Source organism: Monosiga brevicollis, genomic scaffold (assembly GCF_000002865.3).
Source record: "Monosiga brevicollis MX1 MONBRscaffold_5 genomic scaffold, whole genome shotgun sequence".
NCBI lineage: Eukaryota > Choanoflagellata > Craspedida > Salpingoecidae > Monosiga > Monosiga brevicollis.
Window position 1 is genome coordinate 1,271,121 of NW_001865042.1, and position 17,188 is coordinate 1,288,308.

Below are 17,188 nucleotides of genomic sequence, written 5' to 3' on the forward strand. Positions count from 1 at the left end.
TTTGCCCGGGTCGTTGTTCAGCAGTCATTCCGGCAGTGGCGTTGATCCGATGCAACTCAAGGTGCTATGCTCGTGTGGGATCGTGAAGGGCATCATGCAAGGTCACCCAAAGCACCAGTGGTTTGGTGCTTTGGAATCACAAGCGAGTTGGATATCCCGTCCCCATCATCACATCACACACGAGGCAATGTGTGTGTGTGTGTGGGGGGGCGATGCAAGCGCCAGCCCTCTGCTGACAAGTTGCCAGGCACGAACGCGGGGGTTGCTGTTTGAGGGTGTGAGGGAAGGCCAGTCAAGCTGCCATTCATGGGTTTGTGGCAACACTGCACAACTGAGGAGATCAAACGCGTACGGGCAGGTCGTGGCTGCCATCACAGCACCGGCTTTGAGCTGCCATTTGGACCAGATCCAGCCGAGCGGTCGCCCCATCGTCCTCTCTGCTCGTGTCACCTTAGCTACGTATGTGGGTTTTAGCAGGCGTAACCCGTCAGCCGCTTGCGTCGGTGTCACCCCCTTTCGCGCCCTTGATGTAAGATGATGTTGTGATGCAAATTTGTCAGATATTATTCAAAGTGAACAAAAGTGTGATAATGATGGTACGACGTCTTTTGGCGGGTTACCAAATTTGGACTCGAAATGGATTAAATTTTTTTTTTCGGTGTTGTTGTCAAGTTTCGCGCACACTGACTCGCACCGACGCGAGGGGCCTGATTTTGTGATTCAAAGGGGTTGTTTGCGGCGGTTGGTGCCGGCTCATTGTACGGCTGAGGTGGCTTTTGTTTTTCCTTTTTGCATCCGTCGAGCATGGAGGCGCTGCTCAAGCAAGCGCGGGCATCCGGTCAGTTGAATCTGGCCAATCGACAGCTGGAGGCCGTGCCGGATCAGGTGTGGCGCATCAACCTTGACGCTCCAGCGCAGGCGGGTGCCGTGTCCTTTGACAGTGAGGATCGATGGTGGGAGCAAGTCGGCTTGGCTCGCCTTATTCTGAGCTGTAATCAACTCACTACGCTCCCGGAGCAGCTCGAGCTCCTTCCCGACCTCACGCTGCTTGACGCGCATGACAACAAAATCACTGTCATCTCCGAGCGGCTCGGCCAGCTCGCACAGCTCAAGGCTTTGAACTTGGGCCAGAATTGCCTTGAGAACCTGCCGCAATCCCTCTATCATTTGCCGGCGCTCCAAAGTTTGAAGCTGGACAACAATGCCCTCCGTAGCCTCGCCCCCGCACTCAGACAGCTGAGCGAGCTGCGTGAACTGGTGCGAATGCCATTCCTCTTGCCCAACATACTTGCTGTCGCATGCCATGTGCCACCACATCCTGCTCTTCCCTCGGCCTGGTTGGCCTCCATGTCTTGCTTTGCTCAAACCTAGCTGATGGGGTGCTTGTAGGACGCGAGTCACAACCGCCTGGTTGAGCTCCCCGAGAGCCTGTGCGACTTGCCGCATCTAGCTCGACTTCGCCTGGGCCACAATCAGCTGGAGAGCCTACCGGCCCCTTTCGGTCAGCTTGAGGCTCTTCAAGAGCTGGATATCGTGCATAATCGCTTGACTAGCTTGCCTACCAAACTGGGTAGCTTGAGCCACATTACCCGTCTCGATGTGCGCTACAACGCCCTGCAACGCCTGCCGAGCCTGGCCAGTATGACCCAACTCAAGGAACTGCTAGTTGGATACAATCAAATTCACACACTCGGTGATTTGGGTGCCCTTCTACCCGCTGGTCTCGTCCTTTTGGATGTTCGGGACAACAAGATTGCCGATATCCCGGCCACGATTGCTGCTCTTCGGCAGCTCGAGCGCCTCGAGTTGTCCAATAATGACATTAGCTCGCTGCCCCCAGAGCTAGGTCTTGTGCGTTCCATCAAGGCCATCTCTTTGGATGGTAACCCGCTACGCTCGCTGCGGCGTGATATTGTACGCCGAGGCACTCTTGCCATCCTTGAACACCTCCGGTTCGTACTCAATGCCAACGAGAGACAGCACACACACACACGCATGTTGGGAAAGCTTTTTTTTTTTTTTTTTTTTTTTTTTTTTTTTTTTTTTTTTTTTGCCTCGTTGAATCTTCACTCTTATCTCATCATGTGCCACGCTGGGAACTTTGATTTGGCGTTCCTTGATGCAGGTCGCGCTTACCAGAAACTGCCGAGGTGGAGCCCGAAGCACAGCAATATGCGGAACAGGTTGCACAGCGCGAGCGTCAGACTGACTTGGCACAAACCGGAGCCCTTAATCTCTCCAATCAGGGACTCGATCACGTACCCAGTGACATCTTTCAGGAAGCCGTTGAACAAGGCACGTGCTTGCTGCATTCTTGGACGAGCCTCAGCTTCCTTTGCGGTTCTATTTATCGAGTCTGTGCGAGAGACTAGGAGGACAAGCTAGACACGATGCTGGGTCAACAGCTCTCCCCTGACAGGACCATGGTGTGGTATTTTAGGTGTGGCTCGATTGAGTCTGCAGAAGAACAAGCTGCTTCATCTTCCAGCGCAAGTCGACCAGCTCAGCAGCACATTGACGCACCTTGATCTTGGGTTCAATCGTCTCAGCACGCTCTCCAGCGCCATCGGGCTTTTGCCTCGACTTGTGTCGCTCGAGCTTGAAGGCAATGCCCTCACCTCGTTGCCAGAAGAGTTGGCCCTCTTGAGTGAGCTTCAAGATCTGGGTTTGGGTCACAATCGCTTTACAGCTCTGCCCGATGTGGTGCGCCACCTGCGTGCTCTTCAGAACCTCATGCTCAACGACAATCAAGTGTCCACCGTCGATCCAGACGTCTTGTTGGCCTGTCCCATGTTGCGTTGTGTTGATCTGCACAACAATGCCATCCAGCAAGTCCCTCCTCGCTTGGGGCTGCTCAACCTTCACACGCTCAAACTCGAAGGTACGCCACTCAGTGTTGCGCAGCAGCAGGCACGTGTTTCTTTGTCCTCCCCCTACAACTCTTTCGTCGCTTGACTTGTGCGGTTGTCGGACTGCACCACCGCAGGCAATCTGTTTCGCATGCCCCGTCAGACCATTCTTGACAAGGGCACTGGCGCCGTCCTCGAGTATCTCAAGAGTCGCATCACTGCATAAAGCCAGGCACACCAATGTTTGAGTGTCTTTGAGAAAGAAATCGACCGACAACAGTACGAACCACACTTGCAACTATTCATGTCAATTCAATCATGAGCTGGACGCCAGGTTCAGCAGAGTCCTCGGATCCCCTCGCCAGCAGTCACGAGTCAAAGCAAACATCACAGGCACGCAACTAATGCTTGGGTCACTCCCACTTATTATTCATCAACACCGTCATCCTGAGGACGGCGATTGCCGGACAGCATGCGAATCCGACGCTGTCGAATCTCTCGCAGTTCGTCGGCTGGGGGTGTCATGGGGGTGCTTGGCTCACTGTCGGCGTCAGGCAGAGAGGGCGCACTTTGCGCGCTGAGCACCGATGAGGCTTGCAATGAGGCGCTGGACGCTGGCGCTGGTGCAGAGGCTGGCTCGGTCTCCTCGGTAGCCACAGCAGCTGTATCGTCTGCTGCATCGTCGTTCACACGGGCATTCATGTCTGGAGACATGGCTTCAGGTCGGGTCATACTCGAGGCAGGCACGTATTGCGGCGTCCTAAGTGTTGGAATTCAAGGGGCAAGGCCGTTGGCATCAACAAACAGGACGATTGACCCTGGCAGAAAGCGCGTGAGCGAGAAGAGTACCCTGATACTCACGGTGGAAAAACACCCTCTATCTGTGAGAAGCGAGCCACGAGCCTATCCACGTCCCGGCGCAGGCGACGCAAATACTTGATGCGGAGCTCCACCTACTCATAGGACCGCAGACCATGCCCACAGCATCAAAATAAGGTTGTCCGACACCAACCCACAGCAACAGCATCACGGGAGCACAAAGAGGAAAAGGAAAATGGAGAACAAGGCGAATGTACGCATCGGCCTCTGCAGAGGCATGCTCAAGAAAACATTAAAAGGAAAAAAAAGCAAAAAAAAAAAAAAAAAAGCCTTTGACAGCGAGCCACCCCTCTTTTCCTGAGCAAAAGAGTAACTGGATGGGCAAGATGTACCCAAATCAAGCACGGTAAATACCACACCTGTTCTCGCTCAGCACCTTCAAGTGCCCGCAGATCATCCTCGGAAAGAGTGGCAAGATGATCTTCCTCCTCTTCTGCTTCTGAGGTCGACGGATGTTGAAAGTGAAATGGCACAAAACCCGGCGGCACTGCGGGACCAGCGCGCAAATTGTCAAGTGAGTCTTATGAGTCAGCAAGCCAACTCGAGCACCAAAATGTGTGACTAAACATCGTTGGGAACCTACGTGGCATTGGTGGTGCCATAAATGGCAACGGCATGCCTAGAACACACATGTTTCGATGAAGATGAATGAGGTCGCATTTAAGACACGCATTGCGTGGCTGAGAACGTCCAATCGGCCCAAACGTACCAAACGGGGGTGGCGGCGGCATGCCATGCAACCAATCTGGCGGAGCATGCCCCGATGCCGGCCCCTCGGCAGCATCTTGCCCTGGGGCAGATGAGGGGGTCATGGGTGGGGGGAAAACAAAGGGAGGTGGGTGGGGAAAGGCCGGGCCAGGGGCGCCCGGCTGGGGCATGGGCGGGGCACCCGTTGCAGGCGCCTGGGCTGGGGCGTGCGGTGGGCCCGGGGGATATTCACGATTGGCATTGTTATTATTGACAGGCGCGGCTGGGGGATTGCGACGGGCAGCAGCAGCTTGTTGCTGCTGTTGTGCTGTTCCAGGCAACAAAGAGCAGCCATAAGCTTCGGGGTTGTGTTGCATGTGCTGCAACCGGTGAGTTGCATGCGAAGCAAGTGCCGTACCAGCGTCTAAAGCCAAGATGTCGGCCCGACAAGTCGGGCAGGACTGGTTTTGTTGCAACCAAGAGCGCAGGCAATTGAGATGAAAGATGTGGCCACAAGGTAGCCTGCCGAGCACAACGTACGTACGGTCACAGTGAGAGGGCACAAGCAACGATCGTTGCGAGCGCCGGGCCCACGGCAAAATCGTGGGAGTGCAGGTGCAAACAGGATGGCCGACGGGTGCTGGATCAACTATGACACATACTTTTTACCAACGTCCATATCTTCGCGGCAGATTGTGCAAAGGTTATCACTCGCCAATTCTTCCGGCGTCGCATTGGGGTAGCTATGGCCACCGAAATGGTTCACATATTCAGTCCAATGAGCACCCAACCATCGAGAAAAAAGAAAGAATGAATGAAAGAAAGAATGAAAGAAAGAAAGAAAAGGGCGCACCGAGCTTCGAGGTTGGCGGTAGCCCGTCGCGCTCGAATGAGATCGTGGCAACGCTTCAAGAAAGATCTAGGTCCACAAGAGCGTGAGCAGCCGAGGGTTGATTGTGAAGCTCCTGAAGCAGCCAGGCGCATGGCAAAACGAGGTACCAATTTAAAATACAATGGACGCACCGGAAGGTCATGAAAACATCACGGATAATATGCAAGGGCAATGCGTAAAAGTTGACCAGCATGATGAAAAACAAGACATAGGTGATTAGCTTGACCAGATCTGCAGGGGCCAATGGGGAGCGGGGCGAATCAGCGCAGAAACAAACGCGCAGGGTGAGATGACAACTCATTCATTAACAAGCAAAATAGGTCAAAAGGCGCGAGGCTGCACATACCCGTGAGAAGGTCGAGGTAGGCCATGTAGATGGGCCGTGCCTCCCAGGGCTCGTCGTGCTGTAGGTCGATCACAAAGAGGATGTACTTGCAAAAGGTCGTCAAGATTGTGACAAGTTGGATCAGGTACTAGGGGACAAGGCAGGCAAGTGGCATCATTGAGTTGATGCACCACAATTTGGCGGACACTGGCCGATCGCGGTGCTCACTTCAAAGCCAAAGAGCAACTGCATGGAGAGGCCGTAGTTGACGACCGAGTAAAAGGCGTAGTAGACAAAGGCCGCGTCAGCGGCCGTCAAAAAGATCGTGACGCTGATCATGCGAGTGTGGAACATCCAAGTCAAGCGCGGGGTTTGTTGCATCTAACCAGTTTTCAGACCAAAATGCCAGCGTTTCACGGCCAGAGTGAAGAGGTCGTGCTGGCGAAGACGCGCCACACAGCAGGAGCGCGAATGTCGCAAGGTGGTGGGCGACAGGAAGACAAAAAAACCACTCTGAGAAAATCCCAGGGCAAGGTCGACACTGCCAGCAGCGACACGTACAAATTCCACACGATACTGCGTCAGCCAGTGAAACGTCTTGAAGGTGAGGAGGAGGACAAAGAGCGAGACGAAGCGAATGTTGAATTCATCTCGGAAGATGGTCATGGCGAGTAGAATCTCCGTGAAGGTAAACCAGCCGCGCTCATACAGCCGCTATGGCCCGGGAGAGGGGAGCAGAGCAGGGAATGAGCAGCCGTGGGCGAGCAGGCAGGAAAAACTCGGATCATCTTGCACTGCATAAAAGCTGGCTCACCTCCACTTCGATGGGGCGCAGTGCTCCAAAGAACATGTACTGGAAAGCTCGCACAACCGCAAGGACAAGCAGGACCATGAAGGCATAGATGGTCTAAGGGGCCAGCAGGATGCCGGGGCCAGAGAGTGCAAGCGGATCATGGTGAAAACTGAGGCAGCAGCTTGAAGAGAGTTGAAAGTGGCCATGGTCTTCGACATACCAGCATGCTCAAGTTTGAGTTGTACAGCGCCACCATAGCAGGATAGTAGTGCTTGTGCTCCAAAAAGCTAAAATATACAGCACCGGCCGCTGCGCCACCCGCCAGGGCGAGATAGGGTAACACACGGACCATGATTCACGTGCTGAAAGTCTCGGCTCGCCGCCACCCAAGATGCTTCCCGAGGCGCTGAACAACGAGCAGCAATGCCAGGCACCACCAAGGCAAACGGCCCCTGACACAGGTCAATGCACAGTATGCTTCCCGCTTGACGCGCCGTGCAGCAGCCAAGCACTCTGCCTGTACTGCCGCGATGGCCAGCGGCAGCGGGGCCTCCAAATGCAGTGAACCAACACACACACACACACACAGCGTTCAAAACAAACGAGAAACACGATAACGAAAATGAAGAAACCCAGTGACGTGTCGAGAAAGACACAGAGAGAGAGTGAGAAACAGAGAGAGAGAGAAAGAGACAGGGACAACGAGAGAAAGAGACAACGAGAGAAAGAGAGAGAGAGAAAGGAAAAGGAGTTGGGAGGAGAGTTGGGAGAAGGGGGTTTGTTTCCGGTTCGAGGGTTGAGAGAGGTTTGAGACACGCTACATGCGGATATGCATCCAGATACATGGATATGCCTGTGGCCGAAGCTTGGGAAGAGGAAGAGACAGAAGCGGTATCTCGGGTTGCAAAGCTGGAGTGGTTCATCCCGATCATGGAACAAGCCCTCGAGAAAGGGGTTATTTAATTTGTACGGTTTGAAGAGTCAAACAACAGCAAAGCCAGTCTTGGCGACTTGCCAGGCAAGGAGAAGAAGAAGGAGATGTCGAGAAGGAGGAAGAGGAATGCTCAGTGGGTAGTCGTATGGTGGCCAGTTCAGCTAAAGCGCTTGGAAAAATTGCGACCGGAGACGCGCAGCGTCCGATGCCAAAGATGCTAGCTGATCGATCTCGAACTAGTCCAGGCGGAGAAGTAGCTTCAAGAAAGTCGTTTAGATTTATCAAAACAATCGGTAGTGCGAGTCGGCCGTCAGACGGACAGCTCAGAGATGTCGCTCTCCATACGCTCAAGCTGAGAGGCGCTGTTGTTGGCATTGAACCTGGATGGGAGCGAGAAGGATGATCCAAAGGGTCCAAAAAAACCAAATGAGAGGGCAAACCTTGCAAAACACACTCATCAAGAAATCACAGTAAGAGCACACACACGCGAGCCAGCGATACAAAGAGGGTGCGAGCACACACACGTGAGCCAGCGATACAAAGAGGGTACGGAGAGGCCTGCAGAAAAAAAAAAAAGGATTTGGAAGCATGCAGCGAGGCACGGAAATAGTGTAACGCACCCCATGCCGCGGGCTTGTAGATGCACAGCGTAACTTGCTCGCTGCTTAGCCAACATGACGCCAACGTCGCGGGGCACTTGATTGCCTGCATTTCGGATCCAGACGTGCGTATAAGCGCAGCGCATGAAGCTATGACAACTACATTCAATGCCTCAGATGTCCTTTCTCCTTCCGGTTCGATCCCCAAACAAACCTTGTGCCAGCTTTTCGTTTGCTTGTCGGAGCTCGCGAAGGATGGTAGCAAACGTCGGCCGTTGATTTGGTTCGAATTTCCAGCAACTAGTAAATCAGTCAAAGGTGAGTGCTGGTTGTCATTGCTGGGGCCACGACATGAGTGCGCTAGAGTGAAGGAATCTTGGAGTGACCTGACATACAGATTGCAAAGTGTCAGAAGAACAGAAGCACATGTCAAGGGTAACTTTAGCCGTCGATGACCCGTGACTGCCGTCACCACTTCTCGGGCTGACAGCCCCAGCCACGGTAGCTCTCCCTAGGCAAAGCGAACACATTGGCGGCTGTTTGAGCAAGGGTGACCTGAATGCGCGCCTTCATCTGATCCCGCCTTGATCATTTGGGTGTCACTTACTCCCGAGGCCAATTCATACACCAGGACACCAAAGGCATAGACGTCAGAGGCGGAGGAGAACGTATTGGTTTGCAGAGTTTCGGGTGCCATCCAGCGTACGGGCAGCCGGCGCTGCTTGCTTAAGGTACTACGACACACCAAGCACTTAAGTTGCCTGACCATGGTTCATACTCACTCATGGCAGGCTCTCAAGCGCCTGACTTGATAGATCGTGTGTCAGGGCACTCTCTATTCCGGTATGTACGTATTGCAAGCGAGACATACTGGTAGGTCTCGCTGGAGCGCAAGCGTGCGTGGCCCATATCGGCAATCTTGATGGTATTACCCGAGCCAAGCAAGACGTTGCGGCAAGCCAGGTCGCGGTGGACAAAGCCCATTGCAGAAAGATAGTTCATGCCATCAGCAATCTGCATAGTCCAAAAGACGTGTTCTGGAGCACGCACTTCAATGTCGTCAGCACGACAGCGGCGTATGACACAGTGTAAGTCGCCATACTGCATCATCTCTGTCGCATGCAACAGGGGGGCGTGCTGCAGAACCACACCCAAGAGCCTATCGAGCACACACGCAAGCACCAGGCATGACTGTGAGACGAACTAAGAGCCGCTTGGTAGGAGGCAAGATCGCCTGGCTAGAACCCGATCTCAAGACACATTTTTACCGGAGCACGTTGGGGTGATGAAAATGGGACAGCACAAAAGCCTCATGCAAGAACTCGGCGCGCTCCTCCTGTACATCAACCCATCCCGCGTTGTGATGAGATGTTCAAGAGCGCCAATCCAAGGGGTAAAGGGCGGTTCATCTGCGTATGCACGTGTGCAGAACATGGCCTTCATACCTCGGTGGCATCTTTGCGTACGCTCTTAAGGGCCACATCCGTGGGTGGTCGCCCGCGAAGAATGGCCCTAAAAACGTCTCCAAACTGGCCCTCACCAATTTTAAAGCTGATGCAATGCAGAGAGCGGTGCGCATAAGAAGAGGCAAAAAAAGGAGGGCAGGGGGAGAAAGTCAATGATTTGGTGAGACCAAGATCAAGGCAAAAGTCAAAGCAAGATGGACAACAAGGCCAGGCCGTGGACATTGTCGCGATCGCACCGGTGGGTCAGCTCTTGCGGCTTGAGCTCAAACGCCCGCAGATGACGTCGAATTTTTTCAGCAGCGGCGTCATGAAGGTTGGTAGGTATCGACCATGAAGCACGAGTCCCGCGTAGTGAGGGTGTGTTGGACCCCACCGCAATGGTCTCATCATCAACCAGCTCGTAGGGTTCATTTAGGGGGTCACACTCGGCCTGTTCTTTGCCATGCCCAGTGTTCAGGTCCAAGATGCGACAGCTGCCATGTCCCATGTCGTCAGGCTCCTCGAGGTCGTGCATCATGCTGGCTACATTGCTGTGGTCTGCAGTGCTCGGAGAAACATTGTTTGCATGGGGTCTCCATTGACCAGCAGGCAAAGCGTCAACGGGTTGGTAATAGATATGACCGTCCTCCTCGGACAGCTGCAGGTGGCTGTCCAGCACCAGCAGATCATCCAACTACGGGCAGTCGGGCAGCCGCAGCAGCAAGGGCCCGGGCAACCGCACATTGTTGCGTAAGCAAATTCATGCTTGGCAAAAGCAAACGTGACAGGCAAGAGGCATCAAGCCATGCCATGGGAACGCACCTGATGTAAAATCATGGTGATTGACGGCCGTGCAAGGCTGTCCCCTTGAAGACACATGTCGATGAGGTCTTTCAGGGCCGCGGGGTATTCCTATGGGGGGGAAACCCGGGGACCTTTTGTGAAGCCCAAGACGAGCCGTGCGAGTGGGCACTGATGCAACTCATAAATGAATAAAATCAAGCAAAAAGACGTGTGACGGCTTACGTGTTGATTGTCGAACCAAAGTGAGCGCGCTAGGATGGCACGAATATAGTCCGCAGTGGTGGCAGAGCTGGCAGGGGGCAGGCCGGTCAAAACGTAGGTGGCCGTAGCGGCCCAGGAAAAGGCGTGACCTCGCTTCACAACGGCCGAACCGCCGATGCATTTGAAGGGCCAGGCGGCAGATATGATTTCTCGAGGGTCGGCGAACCATTCTGGGGCCAAGTATCGCGGATTGGCCCAAGCATGCAGTGTTTTTAACAAATTCAAGCGATCATCCAAGAGCTCATCGGCCGTCACAAGCTCGTTGATGGTTTTACTCTGCTGCAGCTGCGTGAGTGAGAGGCAATGCTCCAAGCCTGTGAGGATGGGGCCAAAGCGCTCACTCATGGCAATAGTGGCTGGCTGCACCAGGGGAAGGCCGCAGCAGGAGAGTTCGAGATAGTGAAGGCCTGAAGCTATGCCTTGGAGAATGGCCACGCGTTGACCCATGCGCATGCGCTTGGCGACGGGCGTTTTGATAAAGGTCACCAACGGCGTTGTGGCGGGATCGTGCAGCGTAAAAAAGAGAGTGGGCCCTGTTTCCTTGTCGATGATGGGCGTTTGCGCGCCATCCTCGAAGCGAATGCCTCGACGGTCCCATTTGAGAAGCTGCTGCACGTGTCGATGACCTTGTCTCTGAAGGGCGCGAGCCACAGCCAGCATGTGGGTGGCCTCCTTTGTAGGCTGGGTGGCAATCACGCTGACGGCCCGAATATCACCAAACGCCCCGAAAGATCCTTTCCAGGCCTGTCGCGTCTTCGTCTTCCAGATGAAGCCCTCCATCTCAAAGGATGCCAGAGGCAGTTGTCCGAACACTCCCGGTTCCTAGTTCGAGCCGGGGCAGCAGGGGAAACGTTGAGAGATGAAGTGACGGGCCATGGAGCCTACCGCGGCGCGTGCTTGGGCAAGAGACGAACAACCAGAGCGCATGGATATGATGCGGTGGCCCGAAGGAACGTACTGTTCGACGACGGCTACCTTGAGTTGGAACCATGGTGCCACGTCGCGAAGAGAGGCGCTACAAGACAGAGCAACGGAGAGAACCACCGGTATTGAGAAAGCCAGAGGCAAAGGTTGGTCCCCGGGATGCCTTTACATTTGAAGCGGTGCAAGCCAATGGAACGCACCCGCTCATGTTGTCCCGGCGGAGCAGCGGCGGGCAGGCGGCGAGTCAAAGCTCGGCGTGAGCAGCAAAAAAAATAAAAGACGCAGAGAGTGATCACGAGGCCGCCAATGACGGTGAAGAGGATAGTGTAGAAGAGTACGTTGTCAGAAAGGGATGGGTTTGCGTCGGCCGTGCCGTTGACGTCCAGGGTGGTCAGCTCGGGAGTTGATGTCATCGTGGGGAGGGTGGCATCTTGAGCTATCACTTGATGGGGCCCGATCACGACCAGCAATGCCACCCCAGGTCTAGCAATAGCATTGAGGGCGTGGGTAGCTGGAGGGTGCGCAAAAACGAGCATGAGGTGGAGTATGTGTGTTGAGTGCGGGGAGGGTCAGGAGGGGCGGGGTCAGGAGGGGCTTGGCAGCGCACCTCGCACGGTGCGGCAACCAGAACCTGGACAATCGTGCTGGGCCATAGGGAGGGGCACAGGGGTCCCAATTGTCACAAGGAAAAGGTTCTGCTCAAGGGCTTAAAGCCCGAGGCGCCATGGCCAATACCAAGGGGACCTGCACAGCCCTAAGTTGAGGCCCCGAGCCAACCAAGTCGAGTGTCGCGTTGGTGTCAGGGGCGTCCGGTTCGTCAGCAGAGCAGCTATAGCTCCCGAACATACATACCTAATGCAACCTGACCAGAATGTTGGCCCACACCCGTCGTATACACGCGTCAAACACGGCACCAATCAAGCGCCACCCCAGTGAAAAAACAAGTCAATCAGGCAGGGACCGAGCCACGGGGACAGCGGCACAGGGCAGAGAGAGGGAGAGAGAGAGAGAGGAGGGGGCACAAGAACAGGTGCTTCTTCTTAACCACAACAAAAATTTCTGTGTGTGTATGTGTGTGTGTGTGTGTGTGTGTGTGTGCATCGAAAATCAAGTGATTTGATTCGAACGTCAAAAATGAAAAAAAGTGAGTGTGAAAGAGATTTGGTGCGTGTACAGGTGCAGCGCTCGGGAGAAAGGAGAGGTGTTTTGATGAGGGAGGGTGTTTTGATGAGGAGGATGGCTTGCTCGTGTGGCAGGCTAGTCACTTGGCTCCTTAAAAAGACGACACGGCGGTGTTTGCACATGACTAGAATCGATTTGTCTGTTGTAGACTTTTGGGCAAAAAGAACGCTACAGGAATACAAAAATGGGGGTCAACACCTGGGTCAATCGACCAGCCGGCCGTCAGTACAACGGTGGTGAACCAGGGGTGGGGCGCCATGTCCCTTCCAAGGAAAAGCAAATGAGGCAAGGTGATGTAGGAAGGATTGGGCTGTGCGTGTAGGGCACCTTCACGCGGCAAGGGGTGGCACGACTAATTGGTGGCGATCATGCCAGCTGCAATTTCCTGAGGCTGCGGGCCATTCAGAAAAGACGATCAAGGGTATGAGGACAACGGGCAGCCAAGGGAGTACGGGTGTTGGATAAGACGGGTGAGCAAAAGTGCGTACCGCGCCAATCTGCATAAATTCGAGCCAATCTGCTTGCGACGAGGGAATAAGTCCCATGCCCGAACACTTCCATGCCCCCAACGCCACGTACACCAAAGTCACGGCGGTATACGCCAGTTTGTGCACCAAAAAATTGTCCTCGGCCGAGTCCTCAAAACGTTTAAACTCTGCACGGTCCAGCCAGCAGCATTGTCAGGTTGGGAGCCAGGCAAACCACCGCACTCAAAAGCACGATCCATGGTTCGACAAACGCCATTGGACAAAAACGGGCAGCAAGTCTGAACACAATGCGAACCGTTGTTAATGCTGAACAGGGAGCGGATGGGGTTGTACATGAGGTAGCCCAGAAAGCCAAATGTCCAAATGGTGATGGAAGAACCCATCATGTACATCATAAACAACGTCATGGGTAATTGATAGACCTGCTTCTCGACCACCTTCCAAGCCAGCTATACGATAGGTCCACAACATCCGCACGCCCAGCCGCGCAAGTGTTGACATTAGAGTGCTAAAACCAGTTGGGCTGGCAAGGGGCGGGACACGGGGGCACAAACCTTGTGCTTGAGTGCATGGCGCTGTGCGGCGCTCTCACCCGCACCGTCAGCATCCTGACTCCGCCAAAGAAACAAGCATTCGAGCGGTTGTGAGTATGATTCACACGCACGTCACCGTCCAAAGCGACTCAGCGAAAGGCAGGTCCTATTCAAATCTTTTTTCCCCGTGCGACCAGATCCTCTCCCAAGTTTGGAGGCACAACTGGACTTTGCCTCGCCAGTGCCTCAGCAAGGTATGCACGATACCTCCGACGACACGAGCCACGTGCATAGAGACGACATACCTTGGCAATGGGACCCGCAGGCAGACCGACTGGTTGCAGCTTGTCGTCCGTCAACCTGTCACGAGTCGAGCCAAAGTGAGGTGAGGTGGCACTCATATTTTCCATCATATTGCAGGTGCCCAGGAGGTCCCGACGTGGCGCCTTGTCCCCAATATCTGGTCTTTTCCCCAATGCCACCCGCGCTGCCATATCACACAGATCACAGACACGGATACAGAGAGAGAGAGAGAGACAGAGGGAGACACACACACACACAGACAACGCGTAACGTACGCGACGGTGGCGATTGAGGCGTAATCCAGCTGCCAGCGCTCCATCGTGCCCGTCTTCAGCTATCTATAGAAAAATACGCTTAAAATAGCCGATGGGTAGGTGAAACACGTCAAGTGAACGTGTTTGTGTATCTGACGTTGACGACGAGTTGAGCGACGCCTCAAAGTTGAAATTCTCTTGCTCTCTCTCTCTCTCATATATCACCCGCGCTCGACTCGCTCACCGCGACCGACCCCCTCCCTGGACGACTTGGCCGCCCTGATTAACTTGACCGACGGTTCGGCCCGGTTGGATCGTATCTTGGACTGAGCTGATTCCGTCCGAGCAAGCTGGTGACGGGCAGTCAACGGTGCATTCTGTAGGTTCTTCTCGCCTTTGTTGCTGCACTTGACAGCGGATCGCTCTGGTTGCTATATCAGCTGCCTTTGTGTCAAACCGTGAGCGTGTGGGACCTCGGCGCGCTTGCTGGTCATTTCTCACTGCCTGTGCTGGCTTGGCTCATTCAACTTTACCATTGACAACATTGCCTGCCCCTCGCTTGGCTTGCGCCTTGTCTTTGGTCACGTAGATGGTCGGTGCAGTCATGACGGCGTGAGCCGGGACAATACACGAGCTCTGCGGTCCTGTCGTTGAAAATTTGACCGATTGAGCGCTCAAATCGTTCTTGCAGACGGCATACGCCGCTTCAACATCTCAGGCGTTCTCGGGCCTACCCATACCCTTTTCGGTCCGAGTTGACATTTGGCATTAGCTTTTGGTGACAGTGTTGCCCCGCCAGCAACCGGGGTGCACCCTGTACCATGGCCTCGCCCAATTTGTCACAGAAAGCCAATGATCTACCCGCCTTGAGCAATGACGGGGACAACGAAGCGGCTGCCCGCCACCTCCAGTCTCGCCTTTTGGAGGCTCAGCCGCACCGCTCTAGCGGCCGTGGGGGCTTCAAGCTAGCCAAACCCGCGCACCACGCCAGTACTGGACGCCAAAATGGCACTGGTCGTACCGCGGGCCGCAGCCTCCGCCTGGCTCCCCTGGATGACGGCAAGCTGCGGTCAGATGTTCAATTCAGCCAGCACAAGCCCCTGCCACCCTCGGCTGGAGATGGTGCCAAAATTGCGGCCCCGTCTGACTTGGGATATGCCGGTGACAACCATATTGCCGCCCTCGCGGACGCCTCAATGGACGACATTCTGGCTTACGTGCAGGCCCATCCAGACATTGGATTTGTCTACGCGCTGCCGCGTGCCCCGCAGGAATCGGTGGAGCGCAGCATGTATGACCTGCGTGTTGTGCCCGCTGCTGACATTTATCATGTCTTTCCCTACTTCACCATCTCCCCTGATGGCGTCACTTGCGTGCAAGCCACCACCTCGGAGTTTCACTCGTTACCCCGTTTCATCAAAGACGTGGCGCTGACCAAACGCCTCAAGCAGATGCCCCTTGTTTACCAATTCCGACAGTGGAAGGCCTTTACCACCTGGCGCAAGGCCATCACTGGGGCCCGCCGACATGCTCGTGGTGAATTTTTGCAGCGCCATCTTTACCTCCTCTCCACCTTCTTGCAGCCGGCTCTCCTTCGCGTTCGGGCCATGTGCCTGGACATTGTTGAAGCCCGCTTGGCTGTCATTCGGGAAACCGAAGCCCCGACAATTTCCGAGTTTGTGGCTCAGCAACACAAACAAGTCACGGCCGTCGCCGAGCGCCTCCGGACGTTCCGTGATGACATTGCCGCTGTGGCGCTCGAAGCTTGCCAACGAGTTCTTGTGGAAGCTGGCTACACAGGTACTAGCAGCTGCCGGGGTCTCTGGCACCATTCACTCGTCCGACACATGTTCAGCCGCGCACCCACATCTTTACTCACCTGTGTTGTACCTCTAGACGATCGCGACATGTCATATACGGAGCAAGGACAAAAACAGGCGCTCTGCGTTCGCTTGGCGCGCTTCCTGCGCCTCATTGACAAGCTGGTGGCTAGTGCCATGCAAGAGCTGGCTGTGGAATCAATTGTTTTCCTCAGCGATCATGCTACCCGCATCCGCCGCGTTGCACTCGAGCAGGGCCAGGCAGCCTACGACGAAGCTGTCCAGGCGGCTAAAGAACAGGCCGCCCACCAGGCCGCGGAGGCCACCGCCGCCAAACAAAAGAAGAGCAAGGGCAAGCCTGTGGAGCCCGTCGAAGTCGCCCCTGCCATTCCCGGTCAAGACGGAGTCCCCTTGCCCCCGGGCCTGGTCCAGGTCACGGATGGCTATGTCGTGTTGCGTCGCGTCAAGGCCGATGCTCCTGCCTCCACCTCCACTTCTACCTCCACTTCCAACAGCAAAAACGCGAACAATGCCAAGGCTGATCGCCAAGGCCCTCGTGCCATGTTCAAGGTCAGCAATCAGATGCCCTGCTGTTGGATTGCTCAGCCCAGAGTGGCCCAGCCTTTGCCTGGTCCAGTCTTAATTCTTGCCTCAAATCGGGCTGGATCTGCGCCCCACACCCTCAAACCTTGCTGTGCTTGTGTTTGAATTTTATGCAAACTGCAACCTCACACGGTACGATTCAAATCCTCTCTTCACGTAGGTTGCACTTGAGCTTGACACGGACGGGTTGACCTTTGCCCCGGATGGTGATGACATAAAGGGGGCGCTCCGCCAGTTGCTCGACCGTTTCTCGCGCGCTGTGTGCGGTGTCGAAGCCGTGGCTCGTCACCGTGACTTTGTGAGCATCAACGAGTGGGCCCAGATGCTCCCCGAACAAGCGGAGGACGAGACACAGGCCCTCGAGAGCATGCTCAAGGGTGATCGTCACATGTATGCCAGCTTTGATGCTCTGCTTGCGGCTGTCGACTTTGGCTTCGCGGCTGCCGGCGAGTATCGTGCCTCGTTGCAGGACATCCAGGAGCGCTTTGCCGAGAGCACAGCCGTCGACCTCGACTGGCTTCGCACCACCGATCATGACCTGGCGTACTTCACCGCGGCCTTGGAAAAGTACACCAAGATGGTCACCGCCGGCGCAGCGGTTGCGCCCCTGATG

The 17,188-nt window shown here is 55.1% G+C and overlaps 5 protein-coding genes across 5 annotated transcripts; 2 read left to right on the plus strand and 3 right to left on the minus strand.

Moving 5' to 3' along the window:
* Positions 1-795: 795 nt before the first annotated feature.
* MONBRDRAFT_15699 (uncharacterized protein) lies at positions 796-3,075 on the plus strand (the record flags this gene model as incomplete). The annotated part of the gene is made up of 5 exons (XM_001744136.1): positions 796-1,257; positions 1,390-1,952; positions 2,126-2,299; positions 2,457-2,881; positions 2,987-3,075. Coding segments are annotated over 5 exons (1,713 nt in total), but the record flags the coding sequence as incomplete, so codon positions are not given.
* Positions 3,076-3,275: 200 nt separating this feature from the next.
* Positions 3,276-6,777, minus strand: MONBRDRAFT_24008 (uncharacterized protein; the record flags this gene model as incomplete). Its single annotated transcript, XM_001744333.1, has 14 exons — positions 3,276-3,609; positions 3,711-3,802; positions 4,088-4,215; positions 4,312-4,347; positions 4,438-4,743; positions 4,834-4,937; positions 5,078-5,158; positions 5,269-5,334; positions 5,439-5,538; positions 5,654-5,780; positions 5,861-6,013; positions 6,194-6,346; positions 6,447-6,539; positions 6,646-6,777. The coding sequence occupies 14 exons, from the start codon at positions 6,775-6,777 to the stop codon at positions 3,276-3,278; spliced, it is 1,905 nt and encodes a 634-aa protein (XP_001744385.1).
* Positions 6,778-8,212: 1,435 nt separating this feature from the next.
* On the minus strand, positions 8,213-9,505 carry MONBRDRAFT_2309 (uncharacterized protein; the record flags this gene model as incomplete). Its single annotated transcript, XM_001744334.1, has 6 exons — positions 8,213-8,258; positions 8,354-8,469; positions 8,566-8,692; positions 8,830-9,117; positions 9,227-9,291; positions 9,404-9,505. Coding segments are annotated over 6 exons (744 nt in total), but the record flags the coding sequence as incomplete, so codon positions are not given.
* Positions 9,506-12,690: 3,185 nt separating this feature from the next.
* On the minus strand, positions 12,691-14,227 carry MONBRDRAFT_18332 (uncharacterized protein). The gene is made up of 6 exons (XM_001744335.1): positions 14,174-14,227; positions 13,901-13,955; positions 13,617-13,670; positions 13,358-13,511; positions 13,063-13,229; positions 12,691-12,965 (listed from the first exon to the last, which is right to left on the minus strand). Exons 1-6 carry the CDS (start codon positions 14,215-14,217, stop codon positions 12,927-12,929), a joined length of 513 nt encoding a protein of 170 aa, XP_001744387.1. The 5' UTR covers positions 14,218-14,227; the 3' UTR covers positions 12,691-12,926.
* A 746-nt stretch (positions 14,228-14,973) lies between these two features.
* On the plus strand, positions 14,974-17,077 carry MONBRDRAFT_24010 (uncharacterized protein; the record flags this gene model as incomplete). The annotated part of the gene is made up of 2 exons (XM_001744137.1): positions 14,974-16,542; positions 16,736-17,077. Coding segments are annotated over 2 exons (1,911 nt in total), but the record flags the coding sequence as incomplete, so codon positions are not given.
* Positions 17,078-17,188: the final 111 nt, after the last annotated feature.